The sequence below is a fragment of the Hirundo rustica genome, chromosome 1, assembly GCF_015227805.2.
Source record: "Hirundo rustica isolate bHirRus1 chromosome 1, bHirRus1.pri.v3, whole genome shotgun sequence".
Taxonomy (NCBI): domain Eukaryota; kingdom Metazoa; phylum Chordata; class Aves; order Passeriformes; family Hirundinidae; genus Hirundo; species Hirundo rustica.
Window position 1 is genome coordinate 52,364,076 of NC_053450.1, and position 24,751 is coordinate 52,388,826.

At 39.4% G+C, this 24,751-nt stretch overlaps 1 protein-coding gene across 8 annotated transcripts in view; it reads right to left on the reverse strand.

The window, feature by feature from the left end:
• Positions 1-24,751, reverse strand: part of PPP4R1 (protein phosphatase 4 regulatory subunit 1) — a 64,395-nt gene that overhangs the window by 21,635 nt on the left and 18,009 nt on the right. For 5 of the 8 annotated variants that reach the window (XM_040060684.2, XM_040060669.2, XM_040060693.2 and 2 more), the window contains 6 exons: positions 21,042-21,148; positions 7,139-7,281; positions 5,605-5,751; positions 3,943-4,050; positions 3,108-3,173; positions 836-994 (listed from right to left, as the gene is read on the reverse strand). In XM_040060684.2, coding sequence (XP_039916618.1) covers positions 836-994; positions 3,108-3,173; positions 3,943-4,050; positions 5,605-5,751; positions 7,139-7,281; positions 21,042-21,148 — 730 coding nt within the window. Of the gene's footprint in view, positions 1-835; positions 995-3,107; positions 3,174-3,942; positions 4,051-5,604; positions 5,752-7,138; positions 7,282-21,041; positions 21,149-22,687; positions 22,731-24,751 lie in introns of all 8 variants that reach the window. The other 3 variants (XM_040060714.2, XM_058420147.1, XM_040060722.2) reach the window with 2 other exon arrangements.

The following is a 24,751-nucleotide window of genomic DNA, read 5'->3' on the forward strand; positions in this document are numbered from 1 at the left end:
TTCACTTTCAGAAATTTGACTGATAAGCATTGTCTTTCTTTCCCTTTCCCATTTGGCTATGCTGTGCATCTGCTCCTCCTTTCTCCTACTATTTATTTTCCTCAACCACTCTCTCTCTCAATTTTTGTTATTTGATTAATTCTGCTGGGATACAACTTGCATGACTTTCCAAGATTCACGAGCTCATGCTTCTGTGCAGATGATCCCTGGCTCTTGGAAGTAGTTTGCTCAGTATCAAACTTAAGGTTTAAGAGTCAATCTTCAAGAGTAAATCTTCAAAATAATAAAAAAACTCCAAACAAACAAAAAACCAACCCCACCAAACGACAAAAAAAAATCCCACCCAACCCCTCCCTAAAAAAACCCGAAAACAAAAACCCATCCCCTAAGACACAATAAAAATTTTATTAATAAAAATCTCCCCACCACCAACATCCAAAACACCCACAAAACCCAAAGCCACAACCTCCAAACCAATCACAAATTCCACTAGCCCCTCCCCCCAAAAAATGACATGGTGGTAAGGAACCTGAAGAAGTACAAGCATATCATAATTAATTTTCCAGTTTTGTTAATTATTCTCAGCAATGTTAAGTCACAGACAATTCTGTAGCTAAAAAAAGCTACTCCACTGACAGAGTTTTTCTTACATGCTGCAGTGAAAATGTGAGGGACTCTTTACACCCATCAATGAACTAACCAGTCTAAGAAGAATTTTGCTTGAGGTCCATGAAATAAGTTAGATTATCCACACCCATGAGAACTTCTACATGGAGTATTGCAGTAAAATCCTTCAAATATGACAGCTATTCAAAAAATAAAAAGCAATTCTTACCCATCGTGAAGGATCACTAATCAAATTAATAAAAAGGGTTGACAGTTTTGTCCTCCGGACTTCCTGTGATGTTGCACAAGAAACTGCCATGAAGCACTCAGCACAGGCTTTCCTAACTCCCCACACATTATCAGAGCAGAGCTGGAAAAACCTCGGCAGCTGTTAGGAATACAGGGGGTGAGTTTGCAAGTCTTAATATGCAGCACTTGTTTCAAAACAAGTTCTCTTTTCACTTTCATTTTTTCTTCACCTGGTTGTCCACCTTCGTACTGGGATGCACAGTTTAACATTTGCAAGACAAAGAACACACATTCAGTAGCACTATGCTTCTAATCTGCTGTTTTCATATTACTTATGGATACAGCTACAGAAAATTCACCTGTCTGAAGAATAGCAAAAAAGTACTAACTCTTAAACCTGATTTATACCCCAAAAAATACCCCCAAAAAGTCCAACTTCAAAATACCGCCAACACCAACAAACCTATCGTAAGACAAGACCTCATGTCCACAGCATTCTTTTAAAGCAGGGACCACAAAAATAATACTGCTGCATTATTAGGAAGCAATTCTTTACCAGGGTGATGAGGCACTGGAACACACTGCCCACGCAGATTGTGGATACCCTAGGTTTGGAAGTGTTCATGGCCAGACGGATAAGGCCTTGAATAAGCTGATCTAGTGGAAGGCATCCCTGCCCATGACAGGGGAGGTTGGAACTAGATGATCTTTCAGGTCCCTTCCAAACCCTAACATTTTTTGATTCTATGATTAACGTTTTACCTATCAGAGAGAACTTTGGTTATTTTGTAAGATTCTTACTGAAATGCAAAGGAACAGCATCTTCAAAAAGAAAAAACTTCCTTTTCTGCCTACACTTCTCATTGTTAGATTTATCAACCTCTGCCACCCTCTGTCCTACAATGCAGGACATGAAATGCAAAGAGGAACGGGGGAATGAGAGAAAGACTGCATTTGCTCAAGGTAAAACATGTTTGAAGAGAGCACTGGTTTTACTAATAAAACTGAAGCATTTTGAAGGTGCTCATGTGCTTGGGCTTTTTGGAAACATTAATGGTAAGGCTGGACAGAGTGCAGGTGAGGCAAAGACGTGCACAGCTGCCTTGGCTTGCAACATGCACAGTGACAAAATACAAGAAATCGTATGGCTGTTGCTACAGCCTTGTTCACAGTTACTGATGTTCAGCTGTTCCTACTCTCTGCAGCCAAGTTTTCTGGACTTTGCCTCTAATTAAAAAAAACTTTTAGGTTAGAAAATGAAGTTTTATCATTCAGCTTTTTACACCCCTCCTTTTTCCTAACAATAATCCAAGAAGAGCGAAACAATGGCATTCTCTGTCATAGAATGAGAACCCCAGCTGTCTTGCCACACATTATTGCTTTCAAATGAAATAATCATCACTTTTTTATTTCATAAGTCTAACTGCACCCTTGACAAAGTTTTAATCCAAATTCATTACGCTAATCACTAAAAAGGCAGTTGTGTGAGAGAAATCAATTTACATCCCAAATCAGGAACCATATGGGATGCAAATCCACACAACTAAACTTCACTACCAAATCACTTGAATCACTCAATAGCTAGAGAAAAGTGCAGCAAATGCTTTAAGAGCATAAAAATAGCCTGAGAGCCACAATAGGCCTACCTGTTCCAACACCTCAACTGCAAAAAGCTGCAGAGCCTCTGGTTGAAGTCATGCCTGCATTTACACTCTGTCCATATACGTCCCTCACTAATTCAGGGCATTGATTGATCAGCATCTGCTGGCCCTCAACAAGCTCACTGTCCACACTGCCAGGAGGAGAAAGCTTGAAGAGGGATCTCAGAGACTGCCAAGCTGATTTCTGCTCCCTAGCTTTGTCATGTCTCCAAATCTATCAACATCCACTAGCTCCCTGGACCCACCATGGGAATGTGGGCATAGTTGAGGATCCTCTTCTCACCACTTCATCCAGTTCCCTGCTTTTCCATTTTGAATTTGTCTCTTTTCCCTTTATTTCATTTGTTATTTCCAAGATTCACTTATTTCCTTATTTACCTTTCTTTTTCTTTCCCTCCTTTCCAGGAGGCTGTTTGCAGCAGGAAAACTGACTTGAAGAGATTAAATCAATACATAGGCCTCACCACTCCCAGCACTTTATTCCCCCTGCCACACTCCCCCTGCAATCTCTCATCAACTGCCCTTCTTCTGTAGCTTGTCTGGCTCTACTCCTGAACTGTATTCAGAAAAACCCTTTAAGAAATGGCTTACCAGCATTTCTTCGGTGGCTTGCTGTCCAACCACACTGCAGATATCTCCAAAATTGGCTGCACATACCTTGCAGACAGAATTCAAGAAATAAAGACTAAGACCACAGCAAAATCCAAGGGGGGAAAAAAAAACCCCCAAACTTTAAAAAAACAGACAAATGTGTTTTGGTGCAAACTCATTATGAACTACTTTCCCATTCCATCACTTTCCATGGTTTTTAAAAAAGAAATAATTTTCTTTTTTTTTTTGGTCAAAATTAGTCAGTCTTTTTTAATTATAGAAGAACCCCAGAATTTAAATGAAAGGAGGATAAAATGTATCTGAAGTGCTGTCAAATTGAAGAACACGTGCAGCTATCAAGGGAAATAAGCTATTCAATGGCAGGATGAGACCAAAACGCATCCTTCCACACCTCAACATCACAATGAAATACTGGTTTACTTCATCTTTAATGAAGATGAGCATCTTTAATTCCATTTGTGCACACACATATGAGTTCAGGTGGTTGATGCTGTATCAGCCACAGTTGGTGCATGTTTTCCTGGCTACCAACACAACCATAAGGACATATACCCTGCACTGCAGCTACCTACAGTATAAGAACAAGTAGATTCTTTCTTTGTTTCTAGTAATGAGGGTAGTGATTCTGGAAAAAAAAAAATCTCAGTATCAAATATTAAAATCTGTGGAAATGAGAGCTACAGAAACCTCCACAGCTTTCACGTACGCATTTCACAAATGAGATCAACTGGGGAAGTTTCTTAGTCACATGCAAGTTCCAAGCACACGACACGTTTTTCCCAGATAATCCAGACCTGATGCTCGTAATTCATACCTTACGAACGTGAAACATCCTGCAGTCACAGCACATCTCGCAGAACCTGGGAAGCACAAGTCTTTCCGTGATGTCCTTTCCAACCATGGAGGCCATCTTGCACATAATCTAATGACAAGACAGACCCTAGTCAGAGATGTTTGCACAATGCACCATTCTGTGTCAGCTAAGCAGAGGCTTTTTATATCTATTCTTCATGCTAATTAACATATTTTTACTGAAAACTGTGAAAAATATTGAAAACCAAACGCCATTTGAATTGAAAAGGTTTGGCCACTTTTGCAAACAACAGGGTTTCCCATTTCCTTCCTGTCATGACACGACACAGGTGTAGAAGATGGTACTGATCTTCCAATAAACAGAATCAAATTCCCAGCTAACAAAGATAACTGGACCCTTTGAAATTATGCTGCTGTGTTACTCAACAGACCTCTTAAAAAAAGAGGATTCTTTTACTTCTTTTACTATTTCAATACAAAATGTATATATGTACAATTATCAGAAAATTATTGATAAATAATATGCTTAAGAGACTTCTGAGTCCTGTATGGTTTAAAATTAAAGACAACACTACACTGCATATGTGCAACTCCCAAACATAAAATTCCCAAAGAAATGTATCACACCAAAAAAGAGCTCTTCCCTCTAACTGCTCTTTCATTCTAACTTGTACTGAAACATTAAAAAAAAAAAAAATTAACTTTAAAAAGCAAAAAGAACTTTATGTCTACCTTTCCCAATCATGTCAGTAGAACTACTTACACTCATTCCCCTATAATAACAAATGATGGCTTTTCTAACCTCTAGGGGGTTGATGAGGTACAGAAATTTCTGTCAAGTTTCAATGCCTTCAAAACCATGAAGACAGATAAAATGAATCTGCTTATGCTTTATTCCCTTATGTAGTGGTAAGCTTTATCAAGAAGCACTAGAAATTGGTGCCAAATGCAGCAGTGCTGGAGCCTTTCTATTGTTTATCAGTCCAGCTACTGTAGGAAAGTAAAATATTAAATGAGGTCTCAAGTTAAAAGAAAAAAATTCACCCAGCAGAAAGCATCACTTGCAAAAAAAAAGGAAACAAAAGGGCATACATCTACTATTTCTCCATTAAAAATGAACTAATCTGTTTGCTATTTTAATTCAACACATACATTTTAATTACAAAGATTGTGTCTAATGCAAAAAAAAAAACCCTCCAACCAACCAACCATGAGTTAATCAACTCAGATGCTTATTACTTTGTCCAATAAAACACAACAAAATCAATAAAGAGAACAGACATGCAGCAAGAAGCAACAGAACTGAGGCATTAAAGCTTTTGAACTGATGGAAATTTTCCACACCGTCAATTTACACTTCCATAAAATAAACAGACAAACCTTCAGAAAACTAAAAAGCCAACACAGCAGATGCTTTAGGAGTCAATAAAATTAATCCCCTGCACTGTCCTGTCCAGCTGGGTTGTTTTTTTACAGCATATATAAGCTACTGAACTTACATCTTAACTTGACCAGAGTGTACAGCACTGACACAGCACAGAAGTTACAGATTTGTTACTGAGAGGGAATGTAACGCTTTCCTTTGGAAACACACCACCACCACTGCACTATCAAGCATCCAGGCACACTTTTGGCTGTGTGATTTGGTACTGCTGTTACTTACAGCCACAGCTTCCGTCTTCACATCGTCGTTGCTGTCTGGAGCTGTCAGATCTATCAGCACAGGGCACACTTTCGTCTCCACATCGTATCTCTCGATGAGTTCTTGCTCCAACAGCACTAACAACGCTGCCTGGCTTGTTTTTCTTACCTGCCATAAAATGACAAAAAATTGAACCAAGCAATTCAAAGAGAGTTTTATTCGAGGAAATACGTGCGTCCTGTATTTTGCAAGCTGTACCTATACACCAGCACACCGCACTACCAACTGCACACAGTGAAAGGACGAGCCCTCCACAAGCGCTTCTGCAAGCTCTTCATGTTTGCTGTCCTGTGTTTTGGGAAGTATGGAGGTGGGCACCCGCCTCAGCTGACAACATGTGGGTGTTTCTTGGGCTCACACTCAATTTGTTTTAATATCAAAAAGACCAGTCATGGCAAATCTCATGCAAATGCGCGAAGAAAAAGCAGCACAATTAATGGAGAGTAACAAATTTATAAGGAATATGAATTTTATTCAACAAATCCTCTTCTTCTGAGATTAACAAGAAATAGGCTGGCAAAGAAAAATTGTGTTTATTTCCAACGTTTTTAAATTCTGAGACACAATTTTACTTAGTCCCATTTAAAAAAAAAATGCATAAAAATAAGATACCCATTATTGACTTCATAGCTGGTTCACCCCTGCCTCTAAAAGGAGTAATTTCATGAGAAAAGAAAACATTACATACAGCAAGAGACTACATATACTGCAATGCAGCAATTAGGGAAACACCTTTGAGCTCTTTGTTTCAGAGATCCGCAGCCCAATGAACTATTCAACAGAGGTTAAAATAATGAAAATAATCACTGCATCTTCTAGCAGGAAAACATCAAACAAAAGCAGGGTTGCTGTATTATAAATGAGTTAGCAAAACAACTACTAAGAAAAATAGGTTTGGAAAGTTATTTTTAACTATATAAATTTTGAAAAGGGCAAGGAAAAAAGTAACAAACTCAAGAGGCCTAAAATACTGAAAATGATGTATCAACAAGCATTAATCTAGTCTGAAATGACTGGAGAAGCCTCAAGAAAGCTTTGGACAAGCTAACTTATAAATGCAGAGAAACAAACCACATGAGTTCAATCCACAACTTTTATTGGATTGATACACAAGTAACTGTTAATGAAAGTACATCATGGTGTTGAAAACCTGAATCTTACAAAGGACTCATTTTTTCATTACTACCATTCCTTTTTGCCAGTATTTAAATTATGTAAGCTTGTCTAAATGACTCATTTTGTCCATATGAATACAATACCAGAAAAAAGGCCCCAAATCAGGACAGATCACATAGGAGGCAAAAAACTGTCATGACATTCTCTTTAAAAGTTCTTTAATATTTTCTTTAAATAAATTCACAGTACCATGTATTTCATTGCCATTCCAAACCCTTACATCCCAAAATACAACACACTTGTACGACACTAAATTTAAATAACTTGGCATCACAACAGTATTTCACCAGGCAGTAAACTACTCCTACAAGAAACTTACCTGGTTATTCTGGTCTGCGAGGTATCGCACCACAATAGGTAGTAGGTATTTGGAAAAAGCATAAGGGATTGAAGGTCTGTTTTCTTGACAGAACATAGCAATATGAGGCACCTGTTCCATCAGTTCTGCCCGCACTGTTGGCTCTGTAAGGGTCAAAACAAAACCAAAAAAGGCACAATATATAAACAAGCATGCTCCCAGATCCTGCCAGAGTAAGCTTCTGACACTACTCTACATACAAAGTATGTTCTCAAGTGCTCATGTCAGTGTGTTTGTCAAGTTTCATTTTGACCATCTTTTTACAAACCAGGTAAAACCACACCCTGTCCTGCCAAGCTACTAAAAAGTCACATCTCACATTCTTAGTAAAACAAGAAGAGGTGTAAGACAGCTAGCCATTAAACGTTATGAGTATCAGAATTGTCCAAACTCCCTGTGAGCATCACCTACTTCACAGAAACCTCCTGCACATAAAGTCAGCCCAGAACTGAAACCACTGTGAGAAGAAAGGAACCGAGGGGGAGTCTGGGCCACAGCCTCTCAGATGGGAAAGATCCCACTGAGCAGGACAACCAGCCATAACCACAGATGCTATTCTTCATTCTTTGCTTTTTAAGGCCACTGATGTCATTGTCAGATGGAAAAGGTCCTGCATCTTTCCAGCTGCTTCTGTTAAAACTTTGAGATGTGTTTCTCACCAAAGCTGGTGATTATTTAAAAAATAATTAATTCAATTTTTAAATTCAAGAAATGACACATTGCCATTAGGGAATCCTAATCCCCACAGAACATGCACATATATCTGGGGGATGAGAGAAGAAGCAAGCAAAAAAATACAGGCCTGGATTAAATTTCAACTACTAGTAAAAAGAGATTCAATTTAAGAAGCAAGACCTTATTACAAGCCTAACTTCTCCATGGTGATAAAAAAAATCAGAATTAAGTATTTCTGCCTTTTCAGGATTTGCTGATACATGCAGATACCACTGGTCTACTGATTACCTACAAAAAGACATAACAAAACCCATCAATTACTCTCAAATTATACTAATTTGATTTACAGTATTTTGAATAGTAAGATGTATATATTATAGGATAAATATGTATGCCTTATTGAATTTTTACCTAGAAGTTATTCAGGTAACACTTAATGGTATAACCTGAACCATCTTTCTTGGAATACTTGTAATCAACACGATTTATTAAAAACACAACCTTTTGTTAAACGGAAGAATGAAATATGCATTTGTGTTTAACATGGCAAATGTGTGCAGCACTTGGCTTTCTTGAACACTGGCTACAACTGTAAACTCAGGTCTGAATAAAACATAACAATGACAAAGTAAGTCCTCTGCTGTGTGCAGTCTTTTCTTCACTGAGGACAATGAGAACAGGAAAGATCACTGCACACAAAGCAGTTAAACGCCTATGGGCTCCAATTCTTTCCCTACAGACTTAAATTACTTTTCCTATAGAAAAACACACCAAAACCAGAGGTGGAGGGGTCCTTATAGACAATCTAGTTCCAATCCTTGGAGCAGGGGTTCCACTAGACTAGGTTGCTCAAAGCCCCATCCAACCTGGCCTTGAACACTTCCAGGAATCCTCTGAAAAGTTCATGAGTTGCTGACCAAGTTGGAAAATACGATAGGAAGTCTCAGATAAATCAGTATCGTATAGGACTGCTGTTCATGACAATAAAGTAAAAAACATCTTCCAATCAGCTCTGTATCTCCTCCCAAATGTTATCAGGAGCATACAAGAGAAAAACGTTTTTATTTAAACTTCAGATGTTCTGAAACACGTGCAGGTTGAAATCCATAAGCAATACAGGCATCCTGAGGTTCGCATTGAAGAAATCAGATCCCAAAGAACACTACACAAACTATGTGCAAGTTTTAGCAGATCTAACAAAAACTCAAAACTTAACAAAATGCTGAACTCTAGTCTAGTAATCAAACACTACATTTGTAGCACTAAATGTAACAGTTGACCAGAATATGCACCTGTAACTAGGACAAACTAATAGTTAATGAGATTATTAATGCTGAAAGTTGAAGTCTCCATATCCCACTAATGTGAAGAAAGAAAATATTCCCATTGTAGTAACTCATCTTTTGTGCTTCCTTATAAAAAATTGCCAGAGCAGTCCCTAAAAAACAAGAGAAGGTGCAATTGTTCAATAGGATGAGGTCATGTGGGAGTGGGGGGGGGTCAAACAAAATAGATCCGGCGCTTTCAAGAGTCAAGTTGGCAAAAATACCTATTTTCTTCCCACATCTAATTCAGTTCTGGTCCTTTTATGTGACAAGGCCTGGCTTCTTCAGTTCTGGAAGAGGGACTTGAAAGTATGCCTGAGAAAGGAGTCCTTTCACATTGCCAACTCTGACACATCAGCGTGGTTTTTTCCACCTGTGTGACAACCTACCCAAAGGTGGCTGAGTCAAAGCAGCTTTGCAAACACCCTCCATTTGCAACTGCCCAGTATCCACTGAAAGCAGAGCAACTACAAATGGAAGAGTCCTTCCTTGCCGAGTACATTTTGAGATAGAGAACGACACTATCTCTGCAAACAGGCTGTACACAGCCCCTCTCTCCAGAGCAATTTGTTTGAAAAGGGTGTAGATGGCAAACAGAGCAAGATGGGGAACCATCAGGCTGGGCAAGGAGGCTGGGAACTTGATGGACAAGAAATGGGAACCAGTGCCCAAAGCCAGGGCTGGAGGAACTCATGCCCACCTTTCCCATAAGGCTGCTATTTCAAGATATGTCCAGGACATGATCCAGGGGTACAAGTGACTTATGTAGCAACACTTGTCCCGAGGATCTCGTTCTCCCATCTTAGGACTCATGCCTTGTTTCTTGTGGCAGACAGAAGATGACTGGGGGCGGGGAGGGCGCAAGGGCAGAGGTAAAAGGGGATGGAGAATAAGCAAAATCAATCTGACTGAGGCTGCATGTTTGGCAGCAGCGCTTCTTAAATGCCTTCTAAATTTGCTTTGGGCAGTTCCCACCCTCCCAGACACAAAAACCTGCAGCTTCCATTTATGCCAATGCTACTGTTCATGCAGCCAGACAATAAACCCTATCAAAGAACTGATCTAGCTGATGCAGCTTTTGCCTCACCATAGCAGCATCATTAAACAGCAAGAACTGGCACTCAATATTGATCTCCCTGTGCAATCACACAGTTCCCTCAAGTAGCAGAACTGTCTGATGACAGAAGCAAGCAATGGTAAAAGAAGGTGCTAGAACTGAAGGAAAGAAGCAAAATGCTGAGAAAGCAAATTATTCCTTTGCCTAGTGTGAAGCTGTGCAAAATGTTCAAGCCAAGCTCTTCAGAGAGCAACTGCCCACTATTCAATTCACTTGATTGCAGTCTGAACTCTGTCTTGATGCTGAAGAAATACCTCTGCAACCAAAGCCAACAAGAACTGTATTAAGCATGTCAAGAGCTATGTACATACTTTGGACACTAGGCCCTCAAAACAGGGAGACTGTTTCCATACTTCTGTGACACCTCTACAGTTTGCCCACCCACCGATAAAGCAATGGCAACACTCTTTCCCCAAATTGATGAAACTGGATTCATACATTTCTTTACGAAGCACTCCAGTAAGAGTGCAGGATGTACCAAAACCATGAGATCCTTTTCCTTCAGAACAGGGTTCATCTATTATGCAGCACTTATGTCAGCTGCCTGACAATACTAAAGACCTACAGATGTAAAGTGAGCCCCTTTCCTCCTGAGCTACCAAGTCAGCTCTGGCTTTGTGAAAAACACAGGCAGATGAGATGATGCAATTAAAGATTTGAAACATTCATGCCCAGGAATGAATTAGAACTGTAAAGTCACCTTAGTTCTTATGTTCCCTAACTTTTAAGTACACAGCTCTGGGACCTTTGTAAGGTCGATTCAAAGCAACAAACAAGGAGTGCTGTGTAGGGAACTGGCTGTGTAACACAACACCGTAATTCACCATCAAAAGGCGTTTGTGCTCTTCTGGGGAATTACTGCTGCTATGTAAGAACCTGAACCCTAAGCTTACCAATTTAGATAAGAGCTCAATTCTTTCAAAGGCTGAAGCATATGTTCCAGTGTGTACTGAATAGAGCCTAATCTCACAGTCTGATGCAGTTACAGTGAGCTTTTTTTTTTGCATTATGTTTCCTTAAGACCCAAGCAACAATGCCAAAAAAATCCATTGAAGCCAGAGAGCTTTCTCATTCCCTTCATCTATTCCTTAGCTTGAACAGGTGGCAGCTCCAAGAAGGGATTCCAGGAGGCTTCAATGCATAACAGTGTCTGCCTTTTCAGTTCAAACTTCCCTGTTGTTCAAAACCAAATTTACAGCTTGGCCATTGTGTTGGGTTTGGCTGAGACAGCACTCATTTTCTTCATGGTAGCTGGTGGAGGGCCATGTTTTTGATTTTTGCAGGAAACAGTGCTGATAACTCAGGGATGTTTTAGTTATTGCTGAGCAGCACTTACACAGAGCCAGGGCCTCTTCTACTTTTCACTTCACCCCACCCTACCAGCAATTGGCAGGAGATGCACAAAGAGGGGACACAGCCAGGACAGCTGATAGGGACACCCCAGACCATGGTGTCATGCTGATCATATAGAGCTGAGGGAAGAAGGAGGAATGGGGGAAGTTTGGAATGCTGATGTTTATTGTCCCAAGTCACTGTCAGGTGTGATGGAGCCCTGTTCTCCTGGGGATGGCTGAACAGCTGCCTGCCCATGCGAAGTGGTGTATGAATTCCTCTCACATTCGCAGGAAAGACTTGAGCATTACCCTGGGTTGTTATGTTCCATGTTCATAAATTTAAGTCAGCTCAAACACTGTTTCCAGCACAAATCCAAAGCATGGCCCAATATTAGTTACTATGAAGAAAATTAACTCTACCTCTGCCAAAACCAGCACAGTTATCAGCACAGTGAGCAGTGCAGAGCAGTTACACGTTGCTTCATAAAGCATAAGCTCATCCAGCTGGGGAATATGTCTGCACTCTGTGTTTTTTGCACTGTACAATATAGTCAAGGATCAGGCTTTCACACAGTATAAACAAAATCTGGGAGGAGAATTTTGCTTCACATCAAGTTTCTATTTTAGGCAGTCTGGAAAAATCTCTGTGTACAGCTAGGTTCTATGTAACATTTGCCTGGAACAGTATTTTTCCATTTGGCAGAGGAAGTATTTTTAAATGCTGATCTTTTCAAACTATCTCTTGAAAGTACAAGTCTATTTATTCCTTAAAGTAGCAATCTACTAAAAAGAAACCCTGCAGTTTGTTAAAACAAAAACTCTGAAAATAAATATTAATATAAAGGACTAGATTTCCTTACTCATTAGTATTTTATTTCATTCTATCGTATCTTGTGTATTATCTAGATACAGAATTACAATAAATTGAGTTTTAGGAATCAAGTAAAATTAAGAGAATGACAAGACAGTGAAAATAACTGCATTTTCTTCTGTTCATGGAATAATTTTGAAAAGAAGCTTCCAGAATAAAATGACACGGTCTACCTCTCTTCATTTCCAGACCACACAAAACTATCAATATGTTCAATTCAGCATCTCCAGAACCTGGGCAGACTTTTTCTGCATAAACAAACCCTCAGCTTTAGCTATTTCACAAATGACCATTCAAATCAACATTCTAAACTGACTCCAAAATCATAGAAGTAATTAACTATTTCTTCTTCATTCATAAAAAACCACATTTCCCCTAAAATCTGACACCATCTCTTATGTAAAGTGCCAGCATGCTCACTCAGCCACTCCTAGCACAGACACTCAGCTTGGATATATAAACGTGTAACATTTATTTCAACCCTGTTGAGACTTCAGTTCACTCTCTATTCCACTTCAGCGATGAGGAAGCAAAGCACCACCATCAGCTGCATACTGGAAATTAAAAGGGGATTATTTTAGAACTGCACAGTATAATACCAACTAATTGCCTCAGAGCAGTTGTTTATAAATTGAGTCATTATTCCAGAGCCACCCCACAACTAGATTTATTTCACAATGCTTTATTCTGCAGCAACATGCAGTATTTAGAAAAAAGTCTGCAATGCTTTCATTACCCCACTATGACCATTCTGAAATACAAGCAGCAGTGAATTTCCACTGTATTTGTGAGGGGTTGTAAGGTTTTTGTGTTGTAAAACTGTATATGAAGAACAACCACTGATAATGTTAAAGCTGCTTTAACTGACAATTTTTATTAACGTTTTAAGTACATCTGAAGATTAATAATATTGCCCTTTATTCTTATGAAGGGTTGTGAGCAACAGGGAAAGATGTAAGTGCATGGCTTTGCTTTAACACTTCCATTCTATAAAAGAGTAATTCACAGAATCACAGAATACCCTGAGTTGGGAGGGACCCAGAGGGATCATCAAAGTCCAGCTCCTGGCCCTGCAGAGGACCCTGCCAGAGTCACATCATGTGCCTGAGAGCACTGTCCAAATGCTTCTTGAACCTTGTCAGGCTTGGTGCTGTGACTGCTTCCCTAGGGAGCCTGTTCCAATGCCCAACTACCTTCTGGGTGAAAAACCTTTTCTTAATACCCAACCCAAACCTCCCCTGACACAGCTTTATCTATCCTCTTCTTTCCCCAAAGATAAATTTCCATTTCCCTCTTTCTTCTAATAACGTAATTATTTTCCCTTTCGATTTCTACCATCTCCCATTTCATCTTCCTCTCTGACTTTCCTACCTCTTTCAAAGATAAAAGGAAAGCTAGACAAGTGGAAATACACTGTAACCAGAGCCCATCCCTTGCAGTTTAGGAGTCCAACAGAAAGGCTGATGTGTCTGATGCATGTGTTGCTTCAGTAGTCAGGCTCTTTTCTCCTACTAACCAGAAATGGATTTCATTACTGACTGGCAGAGCAAGGAGTGAAACACAGACTAATGAGGGAGGGTAAAGTCACCATTAGTCACTCATCAGATGCATGGAGAGACAAAAGAGGTTTACAAGCACATGAAAAAAATTCTTAGCATAGCATGAGGTGGGAGATGAGGTATGGAAAAATCCTGAAACATAAAGATGGGGAAGGGAAGAAAATACAGCTGGAGATACTGGCAGCTGGGAAAGGCAAATATTAGCATTCCCATTAATATTGCTTACATATGAAGATTTTTGTTAAACGAAATTAAACATTACCTGTCCAACAGCAGTATGTGCTGTTGGACAGGTAATGTTGGCATGTGTCAAAATACCAACAGCAGTAATTGAACCTACATTAATAAAACCATTTAAGCACACCATTAAGTAATTAGGGTTGTGAGGCCATCCACATTAAGCCTGATTACAGAGTTTCAAAACCTAATGACCAATTAGCCTAATAATTGTTTTCAAAATCAGATTGTTTTGGAAACTGCATTTACAACTGATTATTTGCAGTAAAGAGATTACTTTTCACTCAGAAGAAAAATATCCCAGTTGGCTATATTCAGCCAAACAAGCACCAGCCCTTCAGGATGTCATTTTATTTTCCCCCTATCATTTCTTTAAAAAGATATCTATGTGTATCTATTTCACAGTAAGCTAAATTACACATGTATTTTAGAAACAAAGACACAGATTCTTACTTTTAAAGAAACTTCAGAAAATAAGATTTAAAGCTTCTGGAGCCTCTTGCACACTAAGCAAAACGCCAATAATGCAGTAATTCTGGCTGGGGCTAAGTCTCAAAGCCAGTTAATCACACCAGCATAAAATGATGCAATCTTGTATCATCTAAGCCACTCACAAGCTGGTAAAAAAAAGTTTGAATTATACTAATTTACTTAAGCGAAAATCTCAGACATAAGGCCCTTGTTCAAGCTCTCACAAGCCTGTGGGCTAGTCTACATTTTAGAATGAAGAAGACCCAGCTGTCTTAATACAAAGACAGGCATTTTTAATCTAACAAGGGTTTATGGGGGGTAACTTAACATTTGCCAAGCATTGGGCTTATATGCCAAACTACTTCTTGGCTTGTATATATTCACCATAAAAGCATCTAAGTGGGAAGTCATACCTAACATCCCTAAAGCAACAGAGAAATTACAAAGTGAAAGAACAGCAGATACAGAAGTAGTACAAGATTCCTTTCTTACCTGCCACTACTCTAGGAAACTCGCTACCAAAGACAGTAGGGAAGTCCAGTTTAAGAGTGAAAAATACCCAAATTCCACAGCAGAATCACAGATTTAACAGCAACACCCAGCTACATCAATGAAGACAAAAACTGAAGTCTTCCAAACAGCTCAGATTCGGAGAATAACCTCCTTTAGCAAGTAAGGGCTTTGGGGGCAGGAGATTACTCCCCAAATGCGACTGATGGGTTTCCTCCATGGAACAGCTATTCTGTGCTGCCATGTACGTACAACAGCAGCACATGACACCAGGGCAGAGCAAATCCTGTGCTCTGCCAGCAGTGGGAGCAGCTCATGTCCAGTAGCACCCGAAGCAGGTATTTTTTCCCAGTAGAAACACAACAGTGATTTTAAGACTACAAGTGTAAACTGGAACAAATTCATTACCCACACATAAATTGGAATTAATTCATTACAAAGAGTCCAAACTACCCTGTCAGGAGATGGCACATTTTATACCATTTGTATGTGCAGACACAATGGTAATCAAAACTCTTTTTCACAAAATACAATTCACTACAACTCTACTCTAAGGGTCCAAATGAGTTTCCACCAAAAACTATTTCTTTCAGACTTTTTTCTGACAAAGAACTTTTATAAAACTAGTTTTAGAGCTGATATTTGCTTTTGCCATGATGCCTCAAAAAAATGTGTCTTGCCCAGCCAGTTGGTATCTCAGGATATGCATCAATCATAGCAAATTATACTCTCATAATTTTCTTCCATTCTAATATCATGTATTTGGACCCAGATATTTTTCTAGTAAAGATTAATTTTTATTCCACATCAATACAGTATTTAGTGCAACCAAGATGACATCTAGGTTCTTAAAGTTTTATCACGTAAGATGAAGAATGAAAATGATTGGAAATCCTCCTGCTTTTAAACAAAGAAATAGCTGTCTCAGCATAGCCCCAGCTAAGAGCTATTAAAACCAACCAAAACAAACCTGAAAAAAGCTAAAAACGAAACAAAACAAAAAAAAACCAAACCCAAACCAACAAACCACAAATCCAAAGAATTTAAAAAAACCCCTGAGACTGATTCTTTTTCAAGCAAAGACCATGTCTGAAAAACATCAACCCAACTACAAGACTTCTGAAATTGTAAGGTATTAACAGGACAGAGGACTCCCTTGACAACTTTAGGATAGCTAGTATTTCTAGTTCACTGCTGTACCTCTGTTTTAGAAAACATCATCAATAGGCCAGAAAGAAAACCAATATTGTGTTATCCTGGGTATATTTTTCAATTCCAAGCTCATTATACCAACTACTGGGAAAAAAAAAAAAAAAAAAAAAAAAAAAAAAAAAAAAAAAAAAAAAAAAAAAACACAACACTACCTTGCTTTTCTATGACTTGATTTGACAAGAGAAGACAAAGAGCTCCAAATGTTAAAAGAACTGGCATAAGACTGTCAATCATCAGCAATTAGAAATGAAAAGACTCGTACTTAGTCATAGTTTAGCTTGCCTTCCAAGTTTGTTTTTATTTTTATTTGTTTAAACATTTAAACATGAAGGTCTGACTCCAGGATGGCTCTAACCATACAAGTATCTTGCTCTAACCAAGCAAGTTAAAACACACAGGCACTTTTACAATGTTTTCTTATTCCAAATTCAGGGGCTTTTATGTTTTACGGACAAACTGGAAAAAAAATATTGTAAACGGGAAGAAGCAAGACAAAAATTAACAAGTCTAATAGTAACAACCTTAAAAAATATATACAGACACAAAACCCCCCGCAACAAAACCAAAAAGCCGAAACAAAAAAAAAAACAAAAACCAAACAAACAAAAAAAACCCAACAACAAAAAACCAAACCAAACAACACAAAACAAAAACCACAAAAAAACACACACAAAACCCACTGTGCTGAAGCATGAGTAATAGTCAAGCTCATATACTAAGAAGATACAAAGCAGATCTAGTTCCCTAATGAATTTTCACATGGTTTAAAACACAAGAATATTCTAATAACTTGTCTTACCGAAACCAGCCAAGTCCAATACTGCAACTGCTCGAGGCACAAAACTCAGTTAAGTCTGCAGAAATTTAATTTGTGGGGCAGCTGCAGAATCCAGCGCTACTAGTTTGGCAGATCTGAGACAACTTCTACAATGCAGGAAAAGCCTGAACTGCTGCTTTTACTGATGCTGAGAAAATATCAGCTCTGACTAAAAATGTACCCCACCCTTGTTAAAGGCAACAAATTGATTTGAGCTCAACTCTTGGCTTCCACTACACTTCTGCCTAAATAAACTTCAATTTGACACACTTAGTTGGTCACCAATCAAAAGCCTAAGGCTACAAGTTGCTGCAAGAGGCCATTTTCCCTTGGACACATCTGTCCTATTTTCTAAACTGAAGTGGAGCTTCAGAAAGTTTCTGATGCTCAAAACTATTCAAAGGGTCACGCAAACAGGCAACTGTATATGCAGATTTCAGAAGCAGAGCTTTGCTAGGAAAGCACACTATAAACAGTAGCATGCCGCTGTTCTCAATTAAAGACATTTTATTATAAGTGAATAGTCACTTTTTTTCCCCTTTTGAAGAATCCTTGGAGAGGTACTCAATACAATTATGTAATGCTTACAACAGGCTACTTTTTCTGGCTAAACAAGGACATTCCCTCAGAAAAATAAACCCATGCATTTTAATTTAAGACAGTAATGACAGAATAACAGAAATCAGCAGAATATATTTTTACCCTTGGAAAGAATTATCTTCTGCAGTTCCAGAAGAAGGGAGAAAAACTAACAGACATTAAATAGAAGAAACATTTTCTTCCCATTCAAGATTTAATACAAATTTATCTCCATAGAACCCCAACAACAACAAAAGAATGACCAGATCTTTTCTGATGTTTTGCTGCTAGAATTTCCTCCTTCTGGTGTGTCAAATGTATCAGGTATGTTGAAATCAAACCATTAATTTTTTCTAGAGCATCTTTAAGCCAGAATTTTGTTTCAGCTCTGTCCACACCATTTTTCCCTTCGTCCATTCCCCCATCACTTTTTAAGCACTCATTTCCTTTCCTTTCATATTTGTTTTTAATTTTTCTCTTGCTTTTGCCTTTTATTCCAGATACTCAGCAGTCCCCATATATTGATTAGCAACAGACACATTGGATCTACAGAGCCCTCCTACTCATAGCAAAGAGGGTGCACAGCAAGCTCACTACACTGGACTTCAAGAGCAGACTTTTGCCACCTACAGGGATCTGCTTTGTGGAGTACGACGGGATAAAGCCCTGGAGGGAACAGGTACCCAAGAAAGTTAGTTAAGGACTGTCTCCTCCAAGTGCAAGAGCAACGCATCCCAACAAAGAGGCAGTCAGGCAAAAACACAGGGAGGCCTGCATGGATGTACAAGGAGCTCCTAGACAAACTCAAGCCAAAAAAGGAAGCCTAGAGATGGTGCAAGCAAGGACTGGTAGCCTAGGAGGAATATAGAAAAACTGTCCGAGCTGCCTGGGATTGGGTTAAGAATGGTAAAGCCCTCAAAGAATTATGGTCAGGGATGTCAAGGGCAACTAGAAAAGGTTCTAGAGGTACACCAGTGATAAAAGGTAGACTAGGGAAAATATGAACCCTCTCTAAAAGAAAGTGGGAGACCTGGTAACCCCAAACATGGGTAAGGCTGAGATACTCAGTGATGTTTTTCCTTTAGTCTTCAGGGGCAAGTTCTCCACCTGTGTCCCAGAAGGTGAAAGCAGGGATTGGGAGAAAGAAGAACTGCCCACAGAAGAAGATCAGTTTCAAGATCACCTAAGGAACCCGAAGGTGCACAAGTCCACAGGACCTGATGCAGTGTATCCACAGGTCCTGAGGGAACTGGCAGAAGAAGTGGCTAAGCTACTATCCATCATATTTGAGAACTGTGGCAGTCCCGTGAAGCTCCCACCAAACTGAAAAGTGAAAACAAACCCCTCATTTTCAAAAAGAGAAGTAAAGAAGAAACAGGGCCAGTCTCACCTTGGTGCATTACCAAGATCATGGTGCAGATCCTCCTGGAATCTGTGAGAAGTCACATGGAAAATAAGGAGGTGATCTGTTAAGAGCTAACACAACTTAACTAAGGTCAACCCATTCCTGGCAAATTTGCTGGCTTTCTACAATGGAGTTAGAACGCTGGTGAATAAGGAAAGAGCAACTGACATCATGTACCCTTATGCAAAACATTTGACACGATCTTGTTACATCCTTGTTTTTAAATCGGAGAGATGGATTTGACAGATGGCCATTCAGTGGATAAACAGCTGGCTGAATGGTTGCACTCAAACAGTTGTGGTCAACAGATTAATATCCAAGGGGAGATCAGTGACAACTGGAGCTCCTTAGGGGTCAGTACTGGGACCAGCATCTTGGTGTCGGTGACATGGACAGTGTGGGACAGAGAGCACTCTCAGCAAGTCTGCCCACTACACCAAGCTCTGTGGTGGGATTGGTGTGCTGGAGGGAAGGGACAGCATCCACAGGGACCTTTATGTGCCTGAGAAGTGGACCCACGTGAACCTCATGAAGTTCAACAAGGCCAAGAACAAGGTCCTGCACCTGGGTTGGGATAAACCTTAGTACCAAAACAGGGTTAGTAGAGAATGGATTGAGAGCAGCCCTGAGGAGAAAGATTCAGAGGTGTTGGATGATGAGAAGCTCAAGATGACCCAGCAATGTGCACATGCAGCCCAGAAAGCCAAACACATCCTGAACTGCATCAAAAGCAGCGTGGCCAGCAGGGTGAGGGAGGGGATTCTGCCCTTCTGCTCTGGTGAGACTCCACGTGGAATGCTGCATCCAGCTCTGGGGACCCCAAGATAAGAAGGACATGTATCTGTAGCAGCGAGACCAGAGGCAGGTCATGAAACTGATCAGAGAGATAGAGAATCTATCCTATGAGAGAATGCTGACAGCACTGGGGCTGTTCAGCCTGGAGAAGAGAAGGCTGGGGGGAGACCTTACTGCAGCGTTCCAGTACCTCTAAGGAGGCCTGAAAGAGAGCTGGACAGGGACTTTTTGCAAGGTCATGTAGTGACTTGATAAGGGGTAATGGCTTCAAACTGAAAGAAGGCGAGTTTTGATTAGATACAAAGCAGAAATTCTTCACTATGAGAATGGTGAGGCACTGGAACAGGTTATCCAGAAGTTGTGGATGCCTCATCCTTGGAAGTGTTCAAGATCAGGCTGGATGGGGCTTTGAACAACCTGGTTTTGTGGAAGGTGTCCCTGTACATGGCAGGTTCCTTCCAGTCTAAACTATTCTCTGATTCTCTACTTGCACCTTCACCAATTCTTCCTGCTTCTCTTACCTTCATACCTAGTTGCCCAAAAAGGTCTAAAGGAATAACTTCAGCATTTAAATTCTATCAAAACTTATGGGAGTTTTGCACAGATGGCTTCCAAGTTTATTTTCAAGGCAAGAAACTAATCTTGATCTACAAATCTAAAATAACCATAGAAATCTCTTGAGTAGCAAAAGTACATAATAGAAGTTACTAAAAAATGTACTGCTGGAAAGCTGCAGTCCTACATTTTGAAGGGGTGTAAATCTGTTGATGAAAATAGTGAGGAAAAGAGTCATCTTTGGGGGATGATTAAGAAAAATTAAATTTTACAGTATTTTATTGCATTTGCAGAAGCCTAGTTTGAATATTGGAGAAAGAACATACTGCTCCTGTGCTACACACAGGTTCAGCACCTCTGACTTTCCCGCATCAACCCAGTAAAACGTTTAGTGCTACCTACCTGAATCATCAGCTAATCTGCTGATTCTCTCCAACACAGCAATACAATCTCTCTCATCATCACTGACTTCCTTCAAAGTGTCCAGCAAACTTCGAGCCACCATTTGCCTAGTTTACAAGAAAGATTAAAAATGAGCATTATTTGTGTCCATAAATACAGCTAAATCAAAAAGTTGTGCAACCATACATATAGAATACAAACAGAATTTTATATATATTTACTTTAAATTCAGTAAATTTAGTTACTGGGAATTCTTACTTCTGATACCTGGCATAATCTTAAAGAATTGTAAGCTTTAAAAGTAACATTAAAAGTATCCCTTTCTTTTACAAGGGTAAGAGGAATCAACCACCAAGACCAGAAATAGTAATCATCTGCTAAATGGGCAAACACGAGCTGAATGTTAGGAAGTTAGAATCAGCCTTCCATCCTCATCTATGAAGTCCCTAATTTGTTCCATACAAAGCAAAGTAACACTAGTATCATTAAAATGTTTTTAAACAGAATTCTGAGTTTATTTCACAAAATGAGGAACACTCAAGCTGAAGATTTTCATACCAATGGTGACATTTAAAGTGAAACTTCATTCGAATGCTATGGGAATATACTGTGAGCAGTGGGTACATACTATGAAAATAATACGGACTACCCAAACCCTGTGTACCTGAGACATACATTAGGCAAAGTAAAAGCATTAAGAAAATATTAAATAAGCCACAATCAACTCAGTTGACTCTGAATGCACAAGAAAATTTTCTATGGATTAATTTATGAGTGACAAGACATAATCAGATTTGAGATTTTGTCCTCCGAGGTTCTGTCACAGCCTGTGCTACAAAGCCATATCCATCAGGTACCTAGATAGCGCTAAATGCAGCTGGGAACATGTAGCAATCAACCTTTCTCCCCAAACCCAGCCTGCAATGGTATAAATCTTTTCTCACCCTATGGGATAACGTGGGTTACAGTCGGTTCAGAGAACTAGCAGAATTATCCCTAGATAATGGAATGGAAATGGGCCAAGGAACATCATCCAAGACACTGGTAGGTCTGGTAATGCCCTGGAGCAACTCAACAAAATGCTGAAGTAGCAAGTGTCGAGCGCCAGCTATTTCCAGAACTGAAACAGACAGAAACACTCCCAGGATGTAGCCCAGGTAGAAGCACTGCTGACAAACAGCAGTGCTGTAGACAAGAGCAGAGGCATACCTGAACTTCTTTATGTTCACTACAAGTGAACGTGAGCAGTGGTCAACAACTGATAAGAAAACAGATGGTTACATTTCCAGCACACAAGGGAAGCTCAAGAACTTCACAATTCCATGCAATCAGAGAAAAGCAGGAAGTTTCCATGAATTCCCAAAGCTAAGCACACATTTTCTCCCACTGAAAATCAGTAATTTAAATATTTCACACTGGCCACTTGTGGAACTATCTTAAACAAAACTTGGATGTATAAAATGTATATGTACATTATGTACTTATATGTATAAAATCTTCTTAAAAAAGAAACTGAAGAAACCATTTGCTTTTAACAAATTTCCTCTCCCTCACTCTTTTCAACTCTTAGCAGAAATCTTGATACACAGTTAAAATTCAGGCATCAAAATCCTAAGGGAGGGAAAGAGACTGCATGACACACTAACCTAGAAGCAGAGTTGACTTGGTCTTTTAAAGGGCTGGACACCTCTGAAAAGAGAAGAGGAACAAATAAAGCAATTTCATAAACCAGCCTGTGTGGACACATGTCTCCTACATATTAAATGTAGTCTTGGAAAGTGAGAGACAAGCCAACTAACCCACTGAGTCTCAACAAGTAAGGAACCACAGTAAACAGCACTACAACCCATCTAATCAACAGCTCAAAATCCCATCTGACTCCTGGCAACTATGGAATGGCTCCCTGCTATGCTGGGAATTTTAAGAAGACTCATCTCCTCATAGAGCTGGACTCCAGCGGCTGAATCTCACAGTGTCCTCACTAGTTCCTGTGGGTTGGACATGTGGCTATGCAGAAGGCCATAAACCTGATGAAGAGGAGGAGATGAAACCAGAAATCCTAACCTGAAGTAGACTGGACCTCTCTAATAAATCCATTCAACTTACTCCATGCATTAAATGTAGGATGGCCCTCACCTGCATCCAGATGGGATTTCCCTCTTTAGCTTGTAAAGGAATCAATGGATCTACTTTTGCAATAAGCAGATTCTGGTAAAAAGCCACAAAGGACACCAGAGTAAGCTAAACTCACTTTAGCAAACCTAACTGGGTAGGCAGCCAGTAATCACAGAGTAAGCACAAAAGTCACTCCATCCATCATCCATCCATCCAGTGTTCTGGGACATGACGGCCACTCATGTTCTCCAAACATTATCGGCTGTGATCTAGTTCTGCTAAGGTGTGCTTGATCTATGACTGCCACCTAAGCAGCAATACATCTATTTATCCACTGAATAGTCCACACACCAAAGAAAGGCCAGAGGTCAAAGGCTGCAATGTCGAACGCAGTACAAGCACTTCCATTACTGTGTGCAGAAGTAGAGGATATTTAGCAAAATTCAAAATTTCATGAGCCTGTTCAACATTAGGAAAAACTGATAGGATATTTTGAAGGTACACTTAACTGCAATTAGCAGCAGGACAAAATGGGAATAGATTACAAACACCCTGCCTTATGCCCACATGCAGGTGACTGGTATTTTGAAGACTGTACACACAGACAAGATATCGGATGTGAGAATATACTCTGAGAAAAACTATAAATATATTTGCTTTGCTTATTCAAACTCCTTTGAACATCAAGCCCTTTAATAAATTTCCACTTTAAATTACTTCATCTGCACAAGGAGTGCATTTAGCTAATAAGCATATGTTTAAAAAACTGAAACAAAACCAGAGGAAAATAAAAGGAAAAAAGAATATTTTTTTTCTTTGTCCATTTTTTTCAGAACTTGTAAATCAAAATTTTATAGAATTACAGAATATGCTGAGCTGGAAGCGATCCATAAGGACCACTGAGTCCAACTCTCAGCCATGCACAAGACATTCTTAGGAGCCACAGCATATGCCTGAGAGCACCTGAAAGCCTTTTGTGTTTAAATTAATACTGGCAGTAGTTCCCAAACAAGCTCAGAATACTCAGAATAAACTCTCAATTTCAAAATCAACATCTCTGTACCCTTTAGAAGAAAGGCCAAACATGCAGAGGTACATTCAAGCATTGTTGAATTAATTACAACTCTTCTTAGTGCTTTGGGAAAGTTCTGTCCTTTGTTAGTTCAGCTTAAATCATTTAACATATATTTAAAAGCTAAAATTTCTCAAGCTTTATTGTTATATTCAAGCAATTTATTTGGTATGCACAGACCTGCAAATTTATGTGCAAAAAACCCTGGTTTGAGGTTTGTTTCTTTTTTTTACTACATTTTAATTTCTGACATACAGCATGATCAGAAACACTGAGACAAAAACAGAGTAGAGCTAGAGATCAGAAGAAATAACCAAACTTACACTAAAATGATGAGAAATGTCCCTGTCAGAACAAGGCCAGTATTGTTTTACCTGCATGTCTTCAGCATGAGTTTAGCATTTCCTTACTCTCAGTACTAAAAAACCCAAAAGAGAAACTACACTGGGCTAGGCTGCAGAGACAGAATGGAAGAGAAAAAGAACTGCAGCTGTGGACAATCAATTCTCTATTAACTTTAATC